This window comes from Canis lupus, chromosome 19 (assembly GCF_011100685.1).
Source record: "Canis lupus familiaris isolate Mischka breed German Shepherd chromosome 19, alternate assembly UU_Cfam_GSD_1.0, whole genome shotgun sequence".
In the NCBI taxonomy this organism is placed as follows: Eukaryota; Metazoa; Chordata; class Mammalia; order Carnivora; family Canidae; genus Canis; species Canis lupus.
This window is the reverse complement of record NC_049240.1, coordinates 37,176,145-37,196,656: the sequence shown is the minus strand read 5'-3', so window position 1 is coordinate 37,196,656 and position 20,512 is coordinate 37,176,145. Positions and strand designations below refer to the sequence as shown.

At 38.8% G+C, this 20,512-nt stretch overlaps 1 protein-coding gene across 11 annotated transcripts in view; it reads left to right on the top strand.

Annotated features, from left to right (window-relative positions):
* NCKAP5 (NCK associated protein 5) overlaps window positions 1-20,512 on the top strand; it is a 973,837-nt gene that overhangs the window by 871,252 nt on the left and 82,073 nt on the right. For all 11 annotated transcript variants that reach the window (XM_038565025.1, XM_038565023.1, XM_038565024.1 and 8 more), the window contains one exon: window positions 5,462-5,537. In XM_038565025.1, the coding sequence (XP_038420953.1) occupies window positions 5,462-5,537 (76 nt within the window). The remainder of the gene's footprint in view (window positions 1-5,461; window positions 5,538-20,512) is intronic.

The following is a 20,512-nucleotide window of genomic DNA, read 5'->3' as shown; positions in this document are numbered from 1 at the left end:
TGAAGTACAAAGATTCCTAACCACCCCCAAATACATAATCATTTGGGATATGCTAATTTTTTTCTAGTTAGCTACAAGAGAAAATTAGTCATGCTGGGAAGCTTTTCCATACAGAGGAATAATATTAACGTGGATAGTTGACCAGCCAATCTTTTTTTTTAATGTAAAATGCAGTGATTTTTGTTTCATCTCCATAATCATCAATGTGGAGTGTACTAAAATTACTAATTTCAGAGAGGACATTGCCATAGTCTCCTTTGGGACTAGTATAAGACTAGCAGTGAAAACCTATTTATTATATGTTATCAGCCTACCCAGGAAGGAAATTAGATGCAAAATAGGATATATACTAATACCATAGCACATTGATGGGAATACCCATGAACCTCTTAAAATTCAGAGTTTGAGGAACTTTCTTCTACTAGGGCTCAAGGCAAATTTGCTATCTGCCTATTTTAAACTGTGTTGCAAAGAATTCTCATTGTAGTCACTTGGGATAAAAACAATAGCTGCACATAATGCATTACATATCGTATGTTTTTTTTGAGTAAAGTCACTGATCAGAATCTTATATCACTATCTCTTCCCCTTTACAGACCAAGACTATATTTCATTATGAGGGTTCTCAGGGATTTTAATTATTTTAATCTGTGGTGATTATAATACAAAGATTATTTCCATACATACAACAATGTATGTAGCGGATTTCCACTTAGTCTGCTAGTAACTGCATATCCATGTCCATTTTCAGGACTGCTAGATACATTTTAAAATATGCGTAAAAGTCCCGTTAATTCTTCGCTGAATGAAATCTTTTTCTCTTTTCAGAGCCTTAATTAGAGGCTTATGTCCCCATTTAGGCCATCATTTACAGACCACTTAGCTCTAATTTTTGTGTAATTTAGACAAGGGCCGTGTTACTTTGTACTTTTACTTAAATTATATAAAATCGTTATAAGAGGGGGCATAGGCATCCCCAGGAAAGACTGCATCCGTATTAAGTAAATAAGCAAGAAAGAAATGTGCTCCATTGCAGTATGCTAGAAGTCCTTCCTTCCTGTGGATTCAGATAATTTTGTGAAATGAAAAGTCTCAAAGGAAGGCAGCTCCAGGCTCCTATTTAACTATCACTGGACAAAATAAAAATTGTTTAACGAAATTAACAGTATTATATACCTTCACCGTGCACTGGAAAGTGATGGCCATTTCAATATGGGTATTTTAATTTAAATTACAAGTATCTTTTCACCCAGTGTCCCATAGTCTGAAAAAAAAAATCACATATGCTAGTAAAAAAAGCATCAAATACTATCCCATTAAAATGATACTGTGGTGATGAAATAGGATAAAATGGTACAGTAATTACACAAATTGTTATCATCTTATTAAGTTCTGTAAAATGTTATAATTTCAGCATCCTTAATTGAATAGTTCTGTTCTAAATGCTATTTTGATGCTAATAAGAAATGTGCATATTTTTCCCTCCTCCTGCAAATCTTTCTAAATGACTAACTTTTCTGAAGGTAATGCCTTCTGGAATTTTCCTTCCAAAGATCACTTTCTGTCTCACTTAGGTTCATTACATTCTTTTCATTTGCAATAAACTTTGACAGCAAAATGTTGTCTTCTTGGGAAGCAATTTATGTTAGGGTGAGTCAGGGAAGAAATATAAGCAGAATTCCAAATGAAGGGTGTCCCCAAAACTCTGATATTACATAAATATAATACATATATATATATAATTCACCATATATATATAATAATTCATTGCTATCATATATATATATATGAATTATTGAATTATTTTCTCTATTTCCCTCCAGGAGCCTTTGTAAGCTCCTTCCTCCCTGCCCTTTCTAATGGTAGGGGTTAGTAGAATATAATGGGCACAGTGACATTTAATGTTTTCCTGCTAGAGATTGTTATTTGGTATAGTTCTTCACTACAACTGCAGAGCCCAAAAGATGGACAAGAGTGGGAGATGCATGATTAGAAGGCACCCAAAATACTGACAACAAACTTAAACCAAAAATAAGCCATAGTTATTGCCTGAGTTACCTGCTACTTCTCAGCAAATAGGATATTACTGACATTAATTTTTATCTGTTCCTGGTAGAACAAACAATGGCTGAGAAAATTCTACATCTCTAACCACCATTCTTTTCTGAGCCAAATTTCTTGGTTTTTGAACATTCCCATCTTTGTAGTGCTTCATTACATGAAGATCATCCCAATTGTCCCTATATTTGGCAAATTCTTAATCTTGGGTTGGCAGCCCCTTACCCCTAGGAAAAGTCCCACAACCTCTCACCAACATCCAGCCATGGCGTGATCAAGAGTGAAAATTAATTTTAAGTTCAGCCTATGAAAAATGTAATTAGCAAGGGGAATCTACTGCCAAAATAAATTATATTCCTCATTTCCATACACAAATGGATTTTTTACATGACCATTTTGCATTGACATCTATTTGTATAGATAATTAGAGCCAACAATTATGCCATTCTAAGACACTCCCCCATTTTCCATTCCTTTGCTGATTTTTCACCCATCTTCTTCAGGTTTTCCTTTCATGGGTCATCTGCTCCTCATGGGTCATCAGCTCAGGAAAGCTGAAAGAACTAGGGGCATTTTCCCTGATAAATTCCTTTGATAAGTCCCCAGAGGCCATATTTAGCACTTGCTGATAAGCACATAAAGCCCTAGAAAAGTTCTGACAAGGAGCTAGCAGGTAGGACTATAGGATGGCTTTTTTTTTTCTTTCCTAAATATGATACTTGGAGAAAGATAATAGTTAAGTTCCACAGATGGGTTAGGGAACCAGAAGAGATGGGAAGCAAGGTTGTTAAACACACACACACACACACACACACACACACAGAGTCTATGAAATTTTTTGCTGTTCTTAAATAAAAATATATGGGGACGCCTGGGTGGCTCAGTGGTTGAGCATCAGTCTGTGATCCTAGGGTCCTGGGATTGAGTCCCACATCAGACTCCTTGCAGGGAGCCTGCTTCTCCCTCTGCCTGTGTGTCTCTCATGTATAAATAAAATCTCATGTATAAATAAAATCTTTAAAAAGAATATATATATATATATGTGTGTGTGTGTATGTGTATATATATATATATATATAGTTTATGTATACATGGAATACTGCCTACATATCTAACTGCCAGACGCTAACAAAAATAGCAGTTCTTGGGAAGGTCTGGAAAGGATGATGGTAACAATATGGTGCACGCTGAAAAATTTAATTACTGCAATGAATAGGGACCAGGAGTGCCCACTCTAAAACTGAAATCCTTTGTGACCTTGAAGAGATCACTAACCCTGAATGAGCCTTTTTTCCTTTATCTTTAAGATGAGAATCTTATTCTCATTATTGGATTCTTTAGTTTAGAATCTCACAGGCTGATAGGATGATTACCCCACATTCCAGCAGGTTAGCAGGGCGTCCCTTCAAGTTTAAAATAGATCAACTGAGAAATGCCTGAAGGAAATCTTATTTCACGTTACCAGTGAGGGAGAACATTAAACATGTTTTCCTAAGAGTTGGTATGAGCTGAAAATATCATGAGATTTCCTTGATTTCTCTATTAATGAGGATGGAAGGTTCACATTGGGTTGTTAATGGAAATTCAAGTGTTAGGGGATCCCTTTGTCAATGGGTCTTTTGATAGCCTTGTCACAAACAGATCACTGAGCTAGGCAAATCTTGGAAGGCAAATAAGTAACATGTTAGCCTCGCTGATGCTCACGGTGCTTTTCTTCTCTGCTCTCCATAAATGTCTACTAGTGAAGTGTCCAGACTGTTGACAAAGTCTTCTCCCCACACCCCTCACCCCATTCCCTAACTCTTTTCCCCTGGATGTGCTAACAAAGAGTGAAGTGTCTGCAGAGCAGAGGGCTGATGGGGGAGAAAAGTGATGGACATGGCCTCTGGATATTCAATCCTTGATCTCTCCTTATGAGAGGTTCAGGTAGCCATCTGCATAATCTCTTGAGTCTGCCACCTTCTGGCTATCAGCACGTACAGAATAAGCACCAATTACATTCTGATATTGGAACCACAGTTATAAAATATAAATAATTGGTCTTATTCCATTAAATATGAAAATTAGGTAAAAAGTCAAAAGCTAAATCTAGCTCAAGGTCAGTGTGCAACCGTATGACTTTCTATATTGAGAGTATGAAATAAGAGTTTCTTGGCATTCAGCTCAAGCCCTTGAGCAAATCCACTGACAGCCTCTAATGTATGTGCCTAAGCAGAACCCCATTGCATTCAGTGCACAGTTCACATCATTATCATTGGCTGCCCAGGTGACCGATGAGGATGTATTTTAAAAGAGCTTTTTAGGGTCATTCTACCAAGGACCACAAGCTATCTTGAAATTGAGGCCAAGTCTACTGGCATAGTCAAATGGAAATTTGAGAAAAACAAAGTTCCCCCAAATGAACACAAATCTGGAATCGATTTTGCTAAATTGAGAATTCCGGCTCCACTACTTTGGCAATTACTTGTCTGTCTTCAGGAGGAGGAGGCTAACAATACCACCTACCGATGTTCTCAGGATTTTGAGATCACAGGCCTGAAGAGCTTAAACAGCACGTATTACTCCATAGTATTTCAGAGGTTGCTTTTGAATTAGGGTTCATACTGGTAATATTGTTGCTACTGCTGCCCCTAGATTGAAAAGGAAGAGACATAAGTCTTAATCGCAGCATTTCCACTTACAATATGTTTAAGGAAACTTGCTGGATCTCAGAATTCTCATTTGTAAAATACTGTGACTTATTCAGGTCTCTCTAGAGTTCCACTGAATGCTACCCCATTCAGCATCTGGATAGTTCAACTGAAATATAAGGGGAATGTTTTTGACCTAAAAACTCAATAAAAATGTGTCACTGCTCTAGTTTCATAAGCATACATCATAGTCACCTTATGTTTCATCATGGCAAGAACAAAAAAGAATCATTTTCTTAGAGAGTTACATTCCAGGAAAGGGTCAGGAGATCTAAGTATATTTCTCTCTCCTTATTAAAGTAACTTGTGGTAGAAGTCACTGTCTCTGGAGGAATTATATCTCCTTTGACTTTAATTTTTCCTAACAGCTCTGTTACTGACTTTATTAAGTATTAAAAGCCAAAGCTATATCTTTAAAATCTTATGAAGAATTATGTATCCTGTAAATCTTCATTTTGAGATCTGGGGTTATATTTCTAAAAATATGCTCTTGCTCTTGTAATTAAAACTTATGATAAAGCCAAGTAATAGAGTAGGGGAAAGTGGAATGAAGAAAACCTCAATCTATATATCTATATTTACCTATCTACGTATATGTATGCACATGCTCACTCACGCATACCCACATTTGTTACAGAGTGAACCATCATTCTGAGGATTGTGGAGAATCTATTTAATATAATAAATAAGAAAGTATTTTCTTTTTGCTGCAGATAAAAGAAGCAAGTGAAAACCTGCAAGAGGATGAAGATACAATTGCTGATTCCACATTTCAGAGCCACATCATAGGTAAACATTCATGTCTTGGTACATCTTTATGGGTGATACATTCTGAATATGACCTTCTTTCAGACACAGTGTGTTCCTATAGATCGTGTGTCATGCCTAGCGTCTATGAGGACTGGGCCTTAACTTCTTGTTTTAAAAAAGATTTTATCTATCTATCTATCTATCTATCTATCTATCTATCTATCTATCCATCCATCCATCCATCCATCCATCTATCTATTTAGTTGAGAGAGAGAGAGGGCAAGATGGGCAAAAGGAGAAGAGAATCTCAGGCCGACTCCATACTGAGCACAGAGCCCAAGGAGGGGCTCAATCTCATGACCCTAAGATTATGATCTGAGCTGAAACCAAGACTCAGATGCTTAACCAACTGAGCCACCCAGGCATCTCTAGTACTGGGTCTTAACTTCTCAAGCACGGTTGCCTTTATCTTCTCAGATATTGGAAGCTACCATAAAATAGATAGTTCAAAACCGGACCTATAAAGAAAACATAGATGTTTTCAAAGGAACACACTGCAAACTGATGAGAAATGAGTAATTGTCACTATGAAATGAGAATAATACTGAGTGTAAATAAAAAGCAATCAACTTTGAGTCCATCAAGTTTCTGTAATTGTCTCAAGAAGCATTTACACAACTACCTCTGGTTAGGAATGTGGGATGGTAGCTTTCTTAAATTGAATATTTTTTAATAAAATGTGTTTTACACAGAGAACCAAATAGATTTAGGTGCACATGTCTTTGCCTGAACTTCAAAACTCACTTTCTTCATCATTTCTGTGAGAACCCTGATTATAGGTAGTCCTGTCTCTGAAATAAGTTTGATTTGTCAACTCTTTCTTAAAATTATGCATTGGCCTAGCTTAATTGGCCTAGCTAACCAAAACACACAAAAAGACTCACTGACCTTCTGCTGACCTGTTTTCAGCAGGCAGGAGGGAGCTGGTGATGGAGTAGTTGTCTGTGACTGTGATCCTTGTCAGGTGATGGAAGAGGTGATAACTTTAACTGTTCTGGGCCACCGTGGATGATTGCTGAATTAGTTTTTGCCCAGGCTCTAAGAATAGCTGTGCATGTAAGGATGATGAGTTACACAGGATACCAAGGCATGATAGAATAATCTCTACCCATCGCATTTGGGTCTAGTAGTTAATAGCCAATATCACATCCTAGGGCATGATAGTCCTCCAGATATCTGGTTTCTGGTATGGTGAGTATCCACTGCTCTTTTACCTCTAACTGCCAGCTATAAGCATCTCACCACTTTTAGGGCCGTGTTGGTACACTCTGTGCCTGGTTTTCTCACGTACCCAGAAGTCTTCTGTACACTCTAATTTATAGTTTATCTCAGAGAGTTATTGTACCCCCACAGCTTAATAAGACTGGCACACCATTATTATTCTTTTCATTTGTAATTGAGGATACAAAAATCTTACCAAACAGCTGAATGAATGCAGTCTGAAAAAGATTATTATTCCAAAAAGACATCCTTTATTATAGTTGTCAATGTAAAATGTTTAAATTGGTATCAGTTCTGTGTAGTTAGCTAATATGCAAGTTAAATATGTTTAACATCCTTCAAACATGACACTATGTAAAGCCCTGCTGAATCATCATTTTACCATAATGAGGGGTTCTTGGGCCTATAAAGTAACATATAGAAAGAGGCTGATTTTTTTTTTTGAAAGATCTACAGTAATCTAACTATGCTTTAATAGGCTTGCAGTTTCTTAGATTTGCATTGTTCAACATGATGGCTAGCCATGGGTGGCTATTTCAGGTTCAATTTAAATTAATTAAAACTAGGTAAAATAAATAAATAAATAAAAATAAAACTAGGTAAATTTAGAATTCAGTTCCTCCATTGGACTAGCCACATTTCAAGTACTCAGTGGCCACATACCCAGTGTTGTCTCTATGAGCATTTCCATCGCATACAACGTTCTGATGGAGTGTGCTGGTTTAGATTTCTCTCATGAAGTAAATTTTGACCATGTTTCTGACAGAGGGCTGAGTTGGTCTGCACATAGTGTAGATTTATCTCCTCACACTAGGAGAGAACTGTATGATAAACTGCTATTGCCTATAAGTATAACAACAACAACAAAATTGATTAGCCATTATACATATGTAATAGTCATTTAATCATCTTACACAATTAAAAATCTGGAGGAAGGTAAACATGAAAGAAGGCTAGTAGCTCAATGATGTCATCAAAAGCCCTGGCTTTTTGTCCTAATATCTGTTGCCTCTGGTTTTAGATTGCTTTCTGCCACTCTAAGCATTCCTTTTACCTTCAAGGCATAAAATATAAAGATAGAGTTAAAGCTCCTTCAGAATCCACCCCATAGACTCCATCTGACATGAAAACCAGATCATAAAACCAATCCTAGCTGCGTAGTATACTGGGGAAGTCAGTATGTTGATTCTATTTATTGTATGAGGTAGCAGAGAGAACGGAGTTGGGACTATCCCTGGATTAACCAATCAATAAAATTGCCACAACCAACCTTCTAAAAGCTTCTTCCATTTCAAGACTGAATAAGACACAACAGATCAAGTAGTTATTTCTCTTTATTGCAGAAGAATGACTGAGAATATATTTTTAGCACCCTGATAAACCAATATTCTTCATTTCATCTAAACTGAGTGTTGTCACATAGCCTCACAATATTATATAACCATAGAATATTTTCTCTCATGGCAATTGAGCAAATCTAAATATGTTATCCTTCTAACCAAGTACCAGCTAATGTCTTTGACAAAGAAGAATAATCAGAAAATTTGTGAACCTGAATGTCTGCATTTCTATGGTTAAGGATAATCATATTGGTTAATCAAAATGTTATGAGTTAATTACAAGACAAGATATTGTTAACGAAGCGTGCTCTATATTGAATTTCAAGATTCGTGAATTAAGTAAAATAATACAACTGGATTTTTTTCTTTAAAATCACCCTAATAAATGTTAGACTTCCATGTTAATAAGCAACAAGAAAATGACTAGGCTAGCCTAATGGAAATGTTAACACAAATGATCACAGTCCCCATATTTCTAATTGTTCTTTCTTGCTATTTAACTGTAATAGGTTCACCCTATGTATCATATTAATTATCTAATAGGATTAAATGATCAGTGGGAATTCAAATAATACTGTTTCATATTAAAAACACCAGCCAGTGGTAGCAGCAAAAATAATCATCTAAGCGGAGGCAGAGGACCCAGAAATTCCTATAAACACAAGAAAATGTCTTTTGAGGAGTTGGAGGAAGAATCCAAGCAGAATTGAATGATATCCAAGAAGTCAAGGTTCATGGTAAACTCTAGTGAAGCAAAGGATACACGTTATTTCCTTCAAATTTTAAAGAATTGTGAAGAACAATCTGTCCAATAGCCCAATGGGCAAATATCTCAGTGCCCCAGAGCGATATGAAATCTCTTTACTCTCCTCCTGTTGGCTGGGTGTCTTCTTAGTCTCTTTTATTTTTTGTTGTTTTTTTTTAAGATTTTATTTATTTATTAATGCAAGACACAGAGAGAGAGGCATAGACATAGGCAGAGGAGAAGCAGGCTCCCTGTGGGGATCCTGGTGTAGGACTCGATCCCGGGGGTCCAGGATCACACCCTGAGCCAAAGGGTTGAGCCAGACGCTCAACCACTAGCCACTGAAGTGTCCCTTCTTAGTCTCTTTTAAAGAAATCCTTCTGCTCCTACCATCAGGGGAGAGCATGACGAAGGGCCTCGTCTAGCCCTGAATCTAGCTTTCTTTTGGGTAGTTCTAGGTAGTTGTGTTGGTACTCCCTGACGCATCTAAGAAATTGCTTCTAAGGGATCTTTATCTTGTCCTCCTTTTTCCATTCTTCCCCAAACTGGGCTAGGCCAGCAGCTAATATATAATGCAGGAGGATAACAGGTGCTCAATAAGGAACCCCCTTTGGCTTTCTTATCAGACCATATAACAGTTTATCCACTTTCCCAAGGCATTTCATTTCCTTATTCCTTGTTCTCTCCTAGACTTTAGCTAGCTAATCTGGTAAACTAATTCACATTGGTGGGGCAGTAGATTAAACAGGTATTTTTTTCAGGTCACAAATTTGCATTGTAACAAAAACTCAAGAAAAGTTTTACCTCTAGTTAAGAGGAACTCTTGAAACTTTTATTCAAGTATCAGGCACTAACATCACTAACATCATTATAGGGGGAAGAAGAAAGGACAGAATCAACCTGCCTTCAGACAATAAATAGCACGAGAAGCAGTGCCAGAGAGGAGAAGTTATTTTGTCATATAACCCAGCTTTTTTTTTTTTTAAAGATTTTATTTATTTATTCATAGAGACACAGCTAGAGAGAGGCAGAGACACAGGCAGAGGGAGTAGCAGGCACCATGCAGGGAGCCCGACGTGGGACTTGATCCCAGGTCTCCAGGATCATGCCCTGGGCTGCAGGCAGCACTAAACCGCTGCGCCACCAGGGCTGCCCATAACCCAGCTTTTGAGAGATAGCCTGCCTGAAAGCTAAGAAGTGGGACAAAGCTGTGTTGCACCAAATAGAGGAGAATCACATAGCCAAGTACAATCACCATTTCACATCGATGTAATACATAGGCCTTGTTCTAACTTTTTCTCACCCAACCATAAAGCATTGAATCCACATAGCATTGTGTCCAGTCTGGAGTTTGATAGAGGCAGGAGGGATAAAAGAGTCACATGCCACATAGGTACTATTGTCACAAAATCTATATATCAGATTCAAATGAAAGTCATTGAATGCAGCAGCTTCTTCACCCAACAATGGAGAGAAGGCCTAGCCTAACATCAAAATTTCTCTAACTGTGGTTCTTAGGACAGAAAAAGAAGGTCTCACAGACTCTTGAATCAAGAACCTCAGTTATATGGAGAGTAAGAATCAGGACCTGGATGTTTATCTCATCTGAATGGAAGGAGCTCTGGAAACTATTTATTGTATTAATATCAATGACCTAATACAGTATGGTCAACAATTATTACCCATACATAGACTATAGAGTTTGAAATATCCAGACCACAATTACTTTAAATCCAAGACTGGATTTCCATAGTTATTAGTGCAATAGGGTTAGGTTCAAATGGAAGTGAATGAAACCCCAAAGTACAGTGGCTTAAGTAAGAACTGAAATTTCTGGCTGTCCTGAGGACAGTCCAGAGGAAGGTGATCCAGGATGATCAGATAGTACCAGGCTCTTCCTGTCATTTCCCTCTGGTTCATATGTTTTTCATTCCCAAGGTCACTTCATTGTTCAAGATGGCTTTTGAAAACCCATCCACTTTTTAACCAGCAGGAAGAAGTAATAAGGAAGGATATGGTTCATCCCTTCATGAACATTTCCTGATAGTAGACCTATCTGGCCATTGGCCAGTAGTACTTAGTACATAGCATGGGAAACAGGCCAGGCAGGAGGCCATATGTCCAGAAAAAAACAAAAACAAAAACAAAAACAAAACCACCATGAGGTTCCCTGGAAGAAGGGAAGAAAGACTTTTAGAGGACACATAAAATGTTAGCCAACAGTTCACCGCTTGCCAAGGCTACCTCCTTGGTACAAACACACAAATTTTCACCATCATTTAGGAAAACCGCAGAAAATAAATTAGAATAGTTTTTGGAAAAGATAGAATTAATCCTAAAGATTGATGCCTCGTTTTCATTTTGCATCACCTGAATGACCACTTCCTATTAGCATAGTTTACCTTGAGAACTTTTTGAGAAAGTGTACTGAACTTGGATTAGTTTGCCACCACCATGTTTATGAGTAATATATACTTGGTCACCACGAAGTATATAGAGATTCAAATAGAGCTGTAGAATATAATGCATCCAGAACTTTCCTTTCTCTAAAATGAAAACCAGGAGGGTACCAGGGCTTCCACTACTCTAGCTCCCAATCAGTTAAAGTTCTCAATAATTATCTATCTTATTTCAAGAATATTACCAACTGCCCCCACTGAGAAAATTTGGAGAAATTTAGAAATTTAATGTATATGGAATAACATTCATACTAAAAATAAAATTAAAGCATACCCCAGAAACTTGATCAGACTCCTACAGCTTTTTGACTAGAAGGCTATTTAAGTCAAATGCCGTATTTTGAATAGTATACTGACATGCTTAGTCTTAACTGTAGAAAGAGTGAACTATTGATGAATACAAAATGTGAGTGTGAAGTACAAACATTCTCAATAACAACTTTAATGAATAATGTTCTGTTGACTACTAACAGACTGGCACTGAACTGAAATCTGCTTACGTGATGATGCCTATGGATAAAGAATAGAATAGAGTAGTCTACATAATTCAGATTTCATATTAATGCTTCCCAGGATGATGATATTTCTGCATTTCCAAACATACAAAATGACATCTAAGAGGTACTATATAGTAACAGCCTGGGAAAGGAAACTTCCATATGACTGCACGGAGTACTGCCATTCGTAACTGCCGATGACTGCTTTGCATCTTGCAGCTTGAAATATAAATTCCAAGTCATGACTGAAGATCCATGGAAATAGGACCATGTGGTTTCTTCTGACACAAGGACTGGAAATAGTAACATTAACTTTGACCTGTTGAATATCCATTGTGTACTAAGCCCTGTGCTTGAAACATTACATGCCATCCATATCATCCTCCTTATTTGTTTGTTCCTTTGTGGCTGGTTCTCTGGTTTTGTCATCAATCAACTTGCTTCTTATACATGCTTTCCTCTAATTACCAGAGATAGTCACTAGATAAGTCTTTGGTGGAGATTTCTGTTTATGAACGTACTAAAGCCTAGTCTCTGACTCCCTTCCTCTGTTTTGGTTTGGTTTTTTTGTTTGTTTGTTTTTACTAGAGATAGAGAAAGGTAGACTTAGAAAGTTGAAAGTATGGCTTCTTTTTCTCCCATAAAATATTTGCTTCTATACTTTGCACCAGGGAGCTGAGTTCTATTTAGGTCAACAAGCCTATATTGAACATCTTCTACAAGTCACAACCTGTGTTAGATGTTGAAGATATGGGATGAATGACACAGTACTCTGTGAACTGCAGTCTAGTAGGGAGACAGAAAAGCAAACAGATAATTCTGATACAAGGTGATCACAGATAAGACAGAGACACAGTCTGAATACATATGAGTGTACGGATTAGGTGTGGAGTCCAGCTTTGGTAAAGCCGGGAATGTCAGTTCTTATTTGTAAGAAAAAGACAAGCGTGAGAGAATAAAATATTGAAGTTAAAAGAATTTTCCATTTATACCAATAGTTCCCAAACTTTAATATACATCAGAATCCCCTGGGAAGCCTTTAAATATGCTGATGCTCAGGTCACACCCCATTACAAATCAAAAGCTCTAAGGAGAGAAGCCACACACTTGTATCTTTTTAAAGATCTCCAAGTGATTCTAATGGGCAGTAAAGTTTGGGAACCACTATCCTAAGTGTTAGGATTTCATCAGCAAAGGAGACAGGGAGATCTCTTTCCACTCAAGAGCAAGAGCATAAACAAAGACCCACAGATAGAAATGTGGCATACTAGGATCCCTGGGTGGCGCAGCGGTTTGGCGCCTGCCTTTGGCCCAGGGCGCGATCCTGGAGACCCGGGATCGAATCCCACGTCGGGCTCCCGGTGCATGGAGCCTGCTTCTCCCTCTGCCTGTGTCTCCGCCTCTCTCTCTCTCTCTGTGACTATCATAAAAAAAAAAAAAAAAAAGAAAGAAATGTGGCATACTGCAGGAGAAAGGAGTCAGTGGAAGACCAGCTTGACTGGAGTAGAGAGTAATTTTTGAGGAAATAGGTACAGATAGTTTTTGTGGAGACCATGAAAGCCAGGCTTAGATGTTTGAACCCTAGCCTGCAAAACAATACACAGGCTGTGGAGATTTTCAAAGAAAGGCTAAGATGATAAAAAGCAGCCATCCAATCTCTATGATGCTCACGTTCCAGCTTTTCAAATCAAAACACATTTTTATTTTCTCTCCTTTAACCTTAGACCAACCAAATACACTATAGTCACATGCACCATATTGTTTCCTCCTATGTGGTGTGCTGTGATGAATAAAATCATGTATTTACCTGAAACGGTGGACATCCAGGAATACTTAGGGGTGCCAAAGGGGGACATCCTGGAATACTTAGGGTTGCCAAAGGGCTCTCTGCCCCAAAAGATCTCTCCTAGTAGCCTATTACAATGTATCTAAATTCCCTACCTCTTGGTAACTCCTTTGGATAAAGGTGCTCAAACTACTTGCTGTACTGCATCTGGTCTCTGAAAAGGACACACATTGAATATCACTGACTGTTAGTAGCAGAGCATTTCTCAGCTTGGTACCAGCAAGACCCTAAAGAGATGAGTCATGAATCTGGTACATTCTCCTTCCAGAGAACTGAAAAGCAGAAGGAGTGGCTTGACATTTTGGAAAGGTAAGGGTGGTGTTCTTCATTTATTTATTTATTTTAAAGATTTTATTTGTATATTCATGAGAGACAGAGAGAGAGACGTGGAGACACAAGCAGAGGGAAAAGCAGGCTCCATGCAGGGAGCCCGATGTGGGACTCGATCCAGGGTCCCCAGGATCACACCGCGGGCCAACGGAGGGGCTAAACCACTGGGCCACTGGGGCTGCCCAGATGGAAAAGCTCAGCTGCTAGGGGCAGAGGCAGACAGGAAGCCCTAGGGGGTGGCATGAATTAACCTAGGTACTAGAAGGAGACAAGGCCCACTGAATAGGCAGTGGTGGACACATTCAATAACTTTTGCCTTTTTTCCCTTGCATTTCTTGAAGGCCTATTGCAGTATCATACAAAGTTGTAGTATCTGAAATAGCTGAACAGTGACTTCTTTTTGTACATTCCCTTGATATCTTAGAAGGTGGTTAATTTACTTAAAGTAAACATAAGAATGTGTGTGTAACCTTATGTCATAGTAAGGAGTAGGTCGGGATCAAAACAAAGTCAAAGAACAGAGTCCCTCAGCCCCAGAAAGTTCCCCAATATGAGAGAAAATTCTGAAAGAAGTAAGATGATTATATATATTACATTAATATCTACTATTTTTTAAATGCTTTCTATATGCTGGCCAAAGTGTTTTATTTGTGATGCCTTGTTGTACCCTCACATCCTTTGCAGGTAAGGGAAATGGGTGTCCTGAAAGGTTACATACTTTGCTCAGCAGCATGACTGGTATGGAGTGGAACCAGCATCCAAACCCAGCTTACTCCATAGCTGTGAAGTAAATAAACTCCCAGGAATGCTAAATGGTGGCCACGTACTTTTTTGGTCACCTTACAGGAACCACAGTTCAAGAATCTGTTTAGTAGATTACTTGGTCAGAGGTTGCAAACTCAAATAAGCCCCTGAGTGGAAGGGTGAGACAGCCCAGACATGACATACACAAGCATATATTACATGAGTGATAGGAGTTTTGAGGAATGGAGAGAATATGACTTACCCCAGGGGACCAGCTACTTGTCAATTCCAGTTGTCATTGTAAAAGGCTGGCTGGCTCTATGTAACCAAGGCTTTCCATTTTTCACCAGAAGCCAAAAAATATAGATTTTTGTGTGACATATGATACATTTTAAAATGTGGGCTCAATTGTAAAAAGCAAATCTTCAGAGACTTTCTTTTATCTGGCAATATTTCAAATTAGAATTTCAAAGTCCTGTCCCAGAATTTCACATCTAAAAGTATAGAATATAATATAAAAGTATACATATTTTTCTCAAATGCATGGCTAGCTGCCTACAAGGAATGTGTCAGATGCGTGGACAGCAACAGAGCTTGAATCCACGGTGTGGTGTAGGGTGCGGAGTGCTGTAACCAGCATTTGCCCATGGAGTATGTACCAGTCTCTGATGACCTAGGGCTGGCATGACTAGCTGTCCTAGTTTGCCTGGACTTTCTTGGTATTAGTACGGAAAGTCCCTCTGACCTGGATGACCTGGAACAGTTATCACTCTCCCTGGAACCTGGTGTGAAGGATCTAAACTGTTGACATAATGCAAGTTCTAGGGCCTAAGCAGAATGAAATGTTAGATGAAAAACATCCCTTTCCCACCAGCATCGAGCTGGACCCAAAGAGCAGTGGCAGCAAACCTGGAGGAAGGTTGCAAGCATAAGCTCCTAACTCAGCCACAATTCAGTCTTAATTCTAGCTGAAGAAAGGGGGGAAAAGAGAGAAGGAAAAGAAAAAAAGTCTCTTCCAAAGATTCTACATCCTTAGCTCACTAATTCTTAGGCACTAATTCAGTCTCTGTGTCCCCTAGAATCCCCAAGCTTGAATTTTTTTAAATGTTCTGAGTTGTGCTTTTAAATACTCCAGAAAAGAAACTGGAAGAGGGAATAGTTGAAACATGAATGTCAGAATATTAATATTTTTTGAGCTAGGCAATCCTACTGCTTGAGAATATTTGAAATCTATCATAATGAAAAGGTTTACAAAAAGCAGACTCAAGCTGATAGTGCTTGCAGGAATAAGATAGAACCCAACTTAGATCCTTCCTTGATGCAACCACACTGAACTTTACACACGGATAAAGTTCCAAGGAAGATTAACTCACAATAGAAAATCATTAAAAAGAGGGAGCAATGACTTCATTAGCAAGTGCCCCCCCCCAAAAAAAAAAAGGCAAGCTATAGAAGTTCTGAAAAGACTGCAGAATTGGGAATTATCCAGTGGAGAATATAAAATAAAAATATTTAACATATTTAAAGTAAACACAAGTGGAAATGAATGTTAACAAAGGAACAAACAAATGAACACTCCAAGATCAAAAAAGAATACAATAGAACTTCAAAAAATTAAAGCCTGTTAGTATTGATTACCACTGATTAGAGCATTATTCAGCTGAAAGACAAGAGTTGAACAATTACAGATAATGTGTCGCAGAGAATCAGGGGGGCGGAAAAAATGAAAGAGAGAGTAAAATAATTAAGTAAGAGGTGATAAAATCCACAGGTATCTAATTGTAGCTCCTGAAAAAGGGAATGGAATGAGCAGGGTAATCATAATATTAAAAGAATGAATGACTATGATTTGCAGAATTAAGGAAAGTTACCAATCCTCAGTTTCAGGAAACCAAATTATAAGCAAGATAAATAAAAGGAAATCTACCCATTAGCTTTGTGCTTTTATTTCCTTTGGATATATACCCAGAGGTGGGATTGCTGGATTGTTGGATACCTCTATTTAGAAATAAAATCTCAGGGATACCTGCACGTCCATGTTCATTGCTACATTCTTCCCAATAGCCAAGATATGGAAATTCCCTAAGTGCCTACCAACAGATGAACGGATAAAGAAATTGTGGTATGTATCTACATAAGTGTGTGTACATATATATATATACATATATGTTGTCTTTTAGTATTCATTTTTATTTCTATCATCTTACCATGCTATTGTTCGGTTTGCACATTATACAAATAGAATCAACCACACTGTAAGAATTCTATTGCGTTTGGCATTTTTAATCAACATTATTTCTGCTATGAACCTATGATGGTACATGCAGCTGCTATTCATTAATTTTCACTGCTGTATAGTATTCCACAGCTTAAATATATCAAAATTTATCCTCTATACTGTTGATAAGCACTTGGATTGGTTTCCATTTTTTGCTATTATGGCAATGTCATAGGGTCACTGTGGCATATATTCCCTGATATACTTGCCAAGAGTTTTTGAAGGGCCGTGTCTTTTAAATTTTTTTGTCCGACATCCACAATAATAAATGTTTACATCATAAACCAGTACAACTCTGTAGATGTGCCTATGCATAAATATAGTCAAAATGTCATAATTTCTTTACTATGAAAACAAAAATAACATTGAAAGTTGGCGAGTAGGGACGCCTAGGTGAATCAACGGTTTAGCACCTGCCTTTGGCCCAGGGTGTGATCCTGGAGACCCAGGATCAAGTTCCACATCAGGCTCCTTGCATGGAGCCTGCTTCTCCCTCTGCCTGTGTCTCTGCCTCTTTCTCTGTATCTCTCATGAATAAATAAATAAAATCAAGAAAGAAAGAAAGAAAGAAAGAAAGAAAGAAAGAAAGAAAGAAAGAAAGAGAGAGAGAGAGAGAGAGAGAGAGAGAGAGAGAGAAAGAAAGGAGGGAGGGAGGGAGGGAGGGAGGAAGGAAGGAAGGAAGGAAGGAAGGAAGGAAGGAAGGAAGGAAGGAAGGAAGGAAGGAAGGAAGAAAGATAGATCCCTGGTGGCGCAGCGGTTTGGCGCCTGCCTTTGGCCCAGGGCGTGATCCTGGAGACCCGGGATCGAATCCCACATCGGGCTCCCGGTGCATGGAGCCTGCTTCTCCCTCTGCCTGTGTCTCTGCCTCTCTCTCTCTCTCTCTCTGTAACTATCATAAATAAATAAAAATTTAAAAAAAAAAAAAGAAAGAAAGAAAGAAGAAAGAAAGTTAGTTGTTGAGTAACATGAAATTCAGCAATGCAGTTGCCCTATGGTGAGGTAATAGCAGGAGAAGGATATAACCAAAGAGGATCACAAAAGTGGCTTAAAAACACGGTTGTTAAGGTGGGTTATGGGTGTTCTTTCATGGTGATTATTTAAATGAATCTATTTGTTGTATATATTCATATATTTATAGTATGTTTCACAATTTTAAAAAAAGATAAAAGTTAATGTACCATCCAAAATGAAACACAAATCTGTTTTAGCAAGTGTATCTGTGGGCTGAATGAGACCTCCATTTATCCTTCTGATCTGTCAGACATCCCTCATCCTGCCCCATTCCTTCCTGCCATTTGGTTGGCAGCCCATTAGCATATCCAGAAAAGAGACTGGCCAAGAGAAGGAGAGGGAAGAAAGGAAGACAGCCCTGACCACCCGTACAAAGTTACTCATCATTAATTCTGAAGCACATCAGGTGACAGAGGAGTAAGTTAGAAAGAGACATTGTGGCAACTCTTGAATTTTTATCCCCTTCTCCTACATGTTACCAAGAGAATTCTGATTTGACCACACGTTATGAATCGACTGAAGTGTCTGTGCCTTAAGTGCTGTTAAAGCCAACAGTTTGGGCACCTGGGTGGCTCTGTAGGTTAAGTATCTGCTTTCGGTTCAGGTCATGGTCCTGGGGTCCTGGGATCAAGTTCCATGTTGGGCTCTCCACTCAGCAGGGAGCCTGCCTCTCTCCCTCTTCCCACTGCTTATGCTCTCTCTCTCTCACTATCTCTTTCTCTCAAATGAATAAATAAATAAATAAAATCCTAAGAAAGAAAGAAAGTTCTTATGCATGAAAGGAATGAAAAACTAATGACTGAGAAGTAACAGTGATTTGAGAGGAGAGGAGAGGAGAGGAGAGGAGAGGAGAGGAGAGGAGAGGAGAGGAGAGGAGAGGAGAGGAGAGGAGAAGGGAGGGGAGGAGAGGAGAGGAGAAGGGAGGGGAGGAGAGGAGAGGAGGAAGGAAGGATAGGAGGGAGAGAGGGAGAAAGAGATGGAAAGAAAAGAGGGAGGAGGAAAGGGAGGGAAAGAGGGAGAAGGAAGGAAGGAAGGAAGGAAGGAAGGAAGGAAGGAAGGAAGGAAGGAAGGAAGGAAGGAAGGAAGAAAAAGCCTTCCAAAGAGGAGCTTATAGCTTTTCAGAAGCTTGGAAGGCCCTGTCCCTCCTGTAAGAACTCCATCCTAAACCAAAAAAAAAAAAAAAAAAAAGAACTCCATCCTATATACCTAATGAAAAACTGCCTCAATTAAGGTGACCCGCACACTCAATCCACCGGGAATCCCAGTGATACGTTCATTAAGTCTGGCACATTGGAGCAAACCTTAGCGCAAAGGAGGTGTAGGGCGCCAGCCAGAATGACCGATCAGGTGAGAGCTATGGCAAACTGTGGAGATGAAAATTGAGCTGTGTGATGAAATATGCAACTAAGGAGGAAAGGAGGAAACGTGATCTTGGGAACAGGGTGCTCTGGACTTGAACGACTCCATACTCAAGAGGCGTCCTAGAGTAGAGAACAGGGTGTAGAGAAAGGAAGGCATCCCAGTGAATCTGGTACAACATGGAGCGGATCGGGGCACTTTTTAATGAGTCATATACCTGCAAGTAGGGTTTAACTGTTCTAAAGGGAAGGCCTCATTTGTGAAAACGATAGTGCCCGAGAAAATCACTTATCAACGTCAGTGTTAATTCCTTCCATCGGCGCATTGATAGAATTTGAGAAGAGTCATTTAGCAATCATCTTATCAGTGGCCCGGTGCCTCTCCACTCACTTTGCACATGATCAGATAAAAGGCTGATGTTTGCTTTATCTTCGGTTTGCCACCCAGGCGCAGCTAAAAGCTTTTCAGGAAGGAGGAAGAACAAACTGAGAGGTTACCAGGTTATGAAACATTGTCACAGCCCAGCCAGCAGCATTGAATCAATTTCCAATATGTTTCTTCTGTAGCTAAAACTTATACTCTGGAGATGTTATTGTTTGATTATAAAAGCAGGAGGAATTTGAAGAGAGACTTTCATGCCACCTTGATAAACAGTCTCTGTCTGTAACTCGATTGTGTCAACTCCCAAATGGAGGGAAAATATGCTTTAAGGCGACTTTCCGCCCATTTGAAACTCAGCCCTGTGTTCTGCCTTCCGAGCCCATTTGGAAGGAATCCTATGTGTATAAGAACACATTCGGAGTGAGCATCGGCTGTCCTGCTTCTGCATGAGTGGATTGCATTTCCAAGGGTATTATTTCTCCTCACCACTGACCCCGTCTTTGGAATGTTTCCCTGATGTCAAAAGTGCTTATGTATAATTTAGCTTCAAGACAGGGCTCTTTCCTATGTACCTCATATTAAAAAAAAAATAAAAAATAAAAGCACTTTTCATATGCTGGATTACAATTGAATCCGATTTTAAAGAGAGAAAAGTAGCAAGGAGGAGGCAGTGTGCTGAGGAATTAATGGAATCTAGGTCTAAAGCCCAGTCTGGGATGGGCTATGACTTAGTGCAAAATGCT